The following is a 7,270-nucleotide window of genomic DNA, read 5'->3' as shown; positions in this document are numbered from 1 at the left end:
ACAAATAAACTGATGGCCTTCTAGCAAGGGTTTTTAAAAGATAGTGTTAGGCAAGAGTGTCTAGAATGCTTATATAGACTTTCTTTTGATTGGTTGGTGGGGTAACAGGGTGATGTTTCTGAAATTTTAACCTTCTGGTTCCAACCAGTCTGGAGTCTTGTGCCTGTGGTCAGCACCTTCCACCTGAGTTGGGGCTGGGGGTGTCTTCATATACATCAGATTGTTTATCTACATTCCTACAGAATCTGGTGACTCTGCTGTCTTAATCATTAACTGCTTGAGCCTGCTCTTTGGAACTCAACAGAGGCCTCAGAGGCTAAAGCCTTTTTTTCCCTACAAATAAACAAGGGGACATGGCAGGGCTTTTCTACCCTGGAAGGCCCCAGTCCTGGTTGGTTTCAATCTCCCCTATTCTTTGATAGTCCTCAATCCTGACGGGAACTAGGGCTGGACAGAAAGAGAATAAAATTTTTAATAGTGAGATTAATCACGATTTGGTAAAAGAACTCAATTTTAGGGGGATTTGGTTTCAAACGGAATGATGGTGATGGTGCTGATGACAAGCAAAACTGAAGCTGCTTCAGAATGAAATGTCAGCAATCACAGCAGGTGGCTGGTGGAAGGTACTGTCTTATCCCCCAAGGACAGGGCTGGGTCCTTTGGACCAGATACAAGTCCCCACTTAAATTGCTGTTTCAGATAAACAACTACAAACATTTTAGTACCAGCATCTTGCAAATTACATACGACATACTTATCATTCATTGCTTATCTGAAATTCCAATTTAACCGAGTGTCCTGTAATCTTGGGATTCCCTGGTGGCAATCTTGGGATTCTCTGGTGGCTCAGAGGGTAAAGAACCCGCCTGGAATGCGGGAGACCGGGGCTCAGCTTTAGTTGTTAAACCTGGAGCCCCCACCTTTAGCGAAGGTCTGCCCACATGCCTGAGGCCAAATTCACTCCGTCTGCCCACGCAGGCGACTGGCAAGTGGCCTCCACTCGCCAGGAGCCCCAGTCGATTCCACAGGGGCCGCTCACGCTTCCGCCCCGCTCAGACAGCACTAGTGGCGCCCCGAGCGACCGAGTCCTGCGCGCCCGCCGGCCCCGCCCCGCCCCAAGCAGAGGGCGCAGCCCCCAGCCGGGCAGGCCCCACCCGGCGCTTGGGCAGTTAAGAGTCTCATAGCTCCTTGCTACGCAGCAGACTCAGTTGAGGCCAAAATACTCGCTAGCCATGTCGGCTGCAGAGGCGGGGGGTGTTTTCCACAGAGCGCGGGGCAGGACCCTGGACGCCTTTTCCTCAGGTACTTCCTGCTGGGGAGTGGGTGGTTTCAGGGCTGCGGAACATTCGGCGAGGGGAACGTTAGGTTGGGATGTGCACCTCCAGCCGGACCCCAGTGGGGGCTGCACCCCGGGGGCTGGGGATCGCAATAGCAACCGCACCTCCCGCACGTGGGGCTTCCAGGGGCTCCTATGAGAGAGGCGTTCCTGGGCTGGGGGTCCGACAGTCATGGAATTTCGTTGGCCTTGACCGAGGTTCTCGGAGAGAAGATAAAAGTGAGGCAGCAAGACATAGTTGATATCGCGGGCTGTGCAGTTACACTTGATTTCTAAGTCCTGCCTTGGATACGTGGCTCAGGGAGTGTTCGCCTCAGTTTCCTCATCTGTGAGGCGGAATAAAGCAACGAGGTTCTATGTGGCACGGGATAAGCGCTGGGTGCACGTGCGATGCGGTTATTTTTTATTATGGTTGTTGACCTTGATGTAGATTTGCACTCCGTAATCACGGTTATCTTCTACAATATGAGTCATTCACCCAAATGTTAGCAGTGCCTTCAGAGCTAAGAGAGCAGGGAGGCAGTCAAGAGTTGTGTTTGAGTTACGTGCTTGGACTTAGGAGTTAGCTAATTCGCCTCGCTGTGAGAATGGGTTTGTTAATGCTTACCTCACAGAAGAGAGTTAGAAGGTTCAAAGAATTTTTGTAACCCCGTTCCTGACACAGGCTAAGTGCTGAGTGAATGTTCACTCCGGAGGCCCAAGAGGAACCACTGCTCCCCGTTCCTTGCTCCTCCCTGCGGGTTTTGCTGCGTGGAGTCACCTTCCTTCCCATGAACTCGCGGGTTTTTGTCACCCCGGAGAAGTCACCCCAGATGCCCTGTACAATCCGGCTTGTGCTCACCTGTATTACTTCACGCTCGCCATTCTTCTTTCTCAATTCTGCTTCACTGGGCTTCTTGAACTATTTTAAAAGGCCAAGTCCTTTCTCTCTGTAGGGCCTGGCTAATAGCTGGCTGATGTGTCTGGCTCTTTCTCAAACCTTCGCACCTGAATTAAAGTTTGATCACTTTCTCAGAAAGACTTTCCCTTGGTCACCGTTATTGAAGTAGGTTTTTTTTCTATAACTCTCTGGTCTAAAGTTTTGTTCTTTTATCTTCTGCAACCGTTGGTGGGAGGGTGGGAAAGGAGGCAGGGTTCTAGAAGAGCATATGGGGCCAGAGATCTGGTTGAGGTGGATTTTAAAATACAACCTGTTATAGTGCCCGTTCTCTAAATATTGTTTTAATGTGCCTTTTTCATCGTTTTTTGAACCCAAGTTCATGTGTGCAACTCACAGTGAAACCAAACAAACCAAAATATCAGAGTTTGGAGCAGAGGATTTATTGCAGGGCCAAGCTAGGAGAGCAGGTGACTCATGCTCAAAAGACTCCAGGTCCCTCTGGTTTTCAGGGAAGAGGTTTTGGTTCTTTTTTTAAGTGTTTTTTTTTTTTTTTTTAATGTGGATGATTTTTTGGCTACGAGGCACGTGGGATCTCAGCTCCCTGACCAGGGATTGAACCCACACCCCCTGCATTGTAAGGGGGAGTCTTAACCACCGGACTGCTCGGGAAGTCCCTCAGGGAAGAGTATTTAAAGGAAACAGTTGGGGAGACAGCTGCAGGGTGAACACCTTTCTTCTGGTTGGTTTCTGGTGAAACCAGAACAGGGTAGGGCTCCAGGAATCTCAAGCCTCAGCCTCTAGTTCTGATCAGTCTGGGGGTTTCACCATGTTAGTTATCATCCTCCACCTCGGGGGTGGGGAGGGCTGCAGAACTCAAAAGACTGGATCAGATTGTTATGGAGGGACTGGGACTCTGTTTTATCCCGTCACTGTTGTTTCTTGACTGTTTTCCCTTCGTTTTTGCATTCCCTCAAGTCCCTCATTATTAACCCCTTGAATCTGTTCTTGGGAACTCAGGAAAGGTCTAGGAGACTAAAGCCTTTTCTTCAAACAAGAAATGAGGGACACGGAAAGGCTTTTGTTTTCTGGAGGACCCCGCAGGTTCCTTCTCTGTTTCAATCCAGTGTGAGGTTTTTGAGATTTATCCATGTTGGTATAAGTAGCTCTAAGAATTTTCCACAGTTCATTGCTCATTTTATTGCTGGGCAGTACTCCATTATAAAAGCATAGATCAGTACTTGATACATTCTGTTGCTAGATATTCTGGGATCTTCCCTTTGCTTTCCAAATCTATACCCTCCCTTCCCCACCACTCTAGAAGGTTGATCTCCATGGGCTTCATCCATGGGCTCCTTGCCCTTAGGCCTTCTGTTGGGTTGAGACAATGGGGAGTCCCATTTGGAGACCAGAGGAATGGGAAAGCTAAAGTGTTTATTCCCCTGACTTCTTCTCTGTGGAGCTGCCTCTGGCTGGCTCTACAGTTCAGTCCCTCAGTCGTGTCTGACTCTTTGCGACCCCGTGGACTCAGCACACCAGGCTTCCCTGTCCATCACCAACTCCCGGAGCTTGCTCAAACTCATGTCGTTCGAGTCAGTGATGCCATCCAACCATCTCATCCTGTGTCGTCCACTTCTTCTCCTGCCTTCAGTCTTTCCCACCATCAGGGTCTTTTCCAACGAGTTGGCTCTTTGTATCAGGTAGCCAAAGGATTGGAGCTTCAGCTTCAGCATCAGTCCTTCCAATGAATATTCAGGACTGATTTCCTTTAGGATGGACTGGTTGGATCTCCTTGCAGTCAAAGGGACTGTCAGGAGTCTTCTACAACACCACAGTTCAAAAGCATCAATTCTTTGGCACTCAGCTTTCTTTATGGTCCAACTCTCACATCCACACATGACTACTAGAAAAACCACAGCTTTGACTAGACAGACCTTTGTCAGTCAAGTAGTGTCTCTGATTTTTAATATGCTGTCTCAGTTGGGCATAGCTTTTATTCCAAGGAACAAGTGTCTTTTAATTTCATGGCTGCAGTCACCATCTACAGTGATTTTGGAGCCCCCGAAATAAAGTCTCTCACTGTTTCCATTGTTTCCCTATCTATTTGCCATGAAGTGATGGGACCTGATGCTATGATCTTAGTGTTTTGAATGTTGAGTTTTAAGCCAGGTTTTTCGCACTCCTCTTTCCCTGGCTGTACTCCTCCCCTGAAATTCGCTGCTTCTCTCAACATGGCCTTTCTGCCGGAACTCTCATTTCAGATTTGGGTAACCACTTCCTCCCTCCTTTCAGATGGAGTTGTGCTTTTCTGTGTTGGACTACTAAACCATCCTTTGATGTTCTACACTCAACTCATCCCAAATAATCTCCCTTTAAATGCCCTTTAATTGTCATAATTTGAACATGCCATCTATTTCCTGCAAGGATCCTGATATGATGGACATTCAGTTCTTTCTGTTTTTCACCGTTGGTAACAGTTGTTAGCATTCTGATACAAGTCTTGTGGACACACAGGAAAATTTCTCCAAGGCGTCCACCCAGGAGAGCGAAGTTCTGGGTTGCAGGATATGATCTTTCCAGCTTTACTAGACCTTGTCACATCGCCTTCCAGAATACTTGCAGCAACTTACATTCCCACTAGCAGACTATGAGAGTTCCCTGTGACTCTGCCCTCTTTTCAGTTCAGGAAGTATTTATTGCAGTCCTACTGCATTCTCTGATATCTTGTGGAGAGTAGAAAAAAGCAAGGGGAAGGCAAGGACGCATAATGTAAGCACAAAGCTATGGCACAAAAAATAGGCCACTGCAGTGGGAGTTGGGATTTTAAGCGTTGGTCCTGCGTGTTGGTGAGACTTTTAACGTAAATCGGGGAGCAAGGAGGAGGGTCAGGTAGGATGGGATTGATTGGGAAGTGGTGGCTTCGAAGTGCCGTCAGGAAATCTGGGGCAACCTGGAGGACGCAGTGTATGGCTGGGGGTGGAGGTGTGAGTGCTGCCATCCCCGGAGAGGCAAGTAGATGGTATGGCTGTAGGAGTCAGTGACATCGCTCAGGGGAAAAGTGTGGAGCAGTGGATGGTGTGGTGTGTGCATGTGTGTGTGTAACCTTAGGATATGCCTATGTTTAGGGGATAAGACAATGGCACCCCACTCCAGTACTCCTGCCTGGAAAATCCCATGGACAGAGGAGCCTGGTGGGCTGCAGTCCATGGGGTTGCTGAGGGTCGGACATGACTGAACGACTTCACTTTCACTTTTCACTTTCATGCATTGGAGAAGGAAATGGCAACCCACTCCAGTGTTCTCGCCTGGAGAATCCCAGGGATGGGAGAGCCTGGTGGGCTGCTGTCTATGGGGTCACGCAGAGTCAGACACGACTGAAGTGACTTAGCAGCAGCAGCAGGGGATAAGAAACAGGAAAAGACACACTGAAGGTCTCAGAGCAGGAAGCAACCAGGAACTTTGGAAGATAGACCGAGGAACCGGCCTTGGTACCAAAGCTGGGGAGGGGGGCTCAGGCAGGGTGTGCACAGGCTCAGATGCTGCAGACGTCTAGGTGAGTGGTAGCTGAGCAGGTTTGATTGTTCTGTCACCTTCGGGAGGACAGTTTCAGTAGAGTTGTAGAGGGAAGCCCGGGGGCATGGTGCTTGAGGAATGGCAGAGAGTGAGGACGTGCAGTCAGCAAGCATAGGATTCTGCTTGGAGCCCTTTGGTGATGCAAGATTGACGTAGGACACTAGAAGCTTGAGGAAGGAGCAAGGCTGCTGGAGGCTGAAGGGTTTGCAGCAGTAGTAAAGATGGTAAGAACAATAGGAGCATCTAACATCTGTCAGCTGTTTATGGCTTGCCAGGCACTGTATTCTGTGCTGTGTGTGGACGGTCTCAAGTGAAAAAAAGTGAAAGTCGCTCAGTCCTGTCCAGCTGTTTGTGACCCCACCCCATAACTGGCTGTTCGATCCATGGAATTCTCCAGGCCAGAATACTGGAGTGGTAGCCCTTCCCTTCTCCAGGGGATCTTCCCAACCTAGGGATCAAACCCAGGTCTCCTGCATTGCAGGCAGATTCTTTACCAGCTGAGCCACAAGGGAAGCCTGTGGACTATCTCATGTAATCTTCAAAACAGTCCTGTTGAACTAGCTATTATGGTTCTCTTCTTTCTATAGTGGGGAAAAAGTCAATCTCAGAAAGGCTGGGCAACTTGTCCAAGGTCACGTGACTGGTCTGAGATGGATCTGGGGTTGAAAAAATGCAAAAGGCAGGTTCACTGGTTGGAGAGCAGTATTTGAGGAGATGGGAAAAGATGGGATTGAGGGCTCAGAAGAGGGCTTGGCCCTGGGAACAAATGTTCTCTTTGACCATCTCTTCCTCCTCCTCTCTCTCCCTACCTCTCTCTCTTTTCTGTCCCTCCACCTATCTCCCAGACCATCCATTCACCAGTCTGTCTGTCATATGTCCATCATTTCATCTGTCTGTCCATCCATTTTTCTGTTGGCTCATCCATTTGCCTACTCATCAAATGTAGTAAGCACCTCCCTTGTCCCAGCAATTGTATTATTGATGAGTGAAACTAGTTGGGAATGGCAACCCACTCCAGTATTCTTGCCTGGAGAGTTCCATGGACAGAGAAGCCTGGAGGGCTACAGTCCATGGGGTCACAAAAGTCGGACACGACTGAGTGGCTAACACAGCCCACACAGTCCACCTGTAGCTACTTGGAGAGCCCAATACTAACCTGCCGGTCACATGAACCAGCATAAATAGCAGCCTTGGCAGATGTCAGGGAAGGGAGGGGACCTGAACAAGGCCCTGAGGGAGGCTTCCCTGGGGAAGGATGTGTTGGCCCCTGGTTGAAGGTTGAGTGGGAGGGACCTGGGTTCTGAAGGGCAGGAAGGCCACTGTGGACTAGAGTTCAAATGGAAGTCTGACCTGGTGGGACCAGAAAGGGAAGGTTGAAAGAAGGAAACTCCTGAGTGTGGAGCAGGGCGGCGTGAAATGAGACTGGCTTGTGGGAAAGGAGGTCATCGAGGAGTTTTGTTTTTATCTTATGGTTGTTGTTATTC

The 7,270-nt window shown here is 49.1% G+C and overlaps 1 protein-coding gene across 3 annotated transcripts in view; it reads left to right on the top strand.

Moving 5' to 3' along the window:
• Positions 1-1,091: 1,091 nt before the first annotated feature.
• Positions 1,092-7,270, top strand: part of CPPED1 (calcineurin like phosphoesterase domain containing 1) — a 137,764-nt gene continuing 131,585 nt past the window's right edge. The window contains exon 1 of one of the 3 annotated variants that reach the window (XM_061401146.1): positions 1,092-1,302. In XM_061401146.1, the coding sequence (XP_061257130.1) occupies positions 1,233-1,302 (70 nt within the window). In that variant the 5' untranslated portion in view covers positions 1,092-1,232. Of the gene's footprint in view, positions 1,303-1,356; positions 1,556-7,270 lie in introns of those variants that run through there. The other 2 variants (XM_061401145.1, XM_061401144.1) reach the window with 2 other exon arrangements.

The sequence above is a fragment of the Bos javanicus genome, chromosome 25, assembly GCF_032452875.1.
Source record: "Bos javanicus breed banteng chromosome 25, ARS-OSU_banteng_1.0, whole genome shotgun sequence".
NCBI classification, from domain to species: Eukaryota; Metazoa; Chordata; class Mammalia; order Artiodactyla; family Bovidae; genus Bos; species Bos javanicus.
Note: the sequence above shows the minus strand (reverse complement) of the source record. Positions and strands in the feature narration are given on the sequence as shown.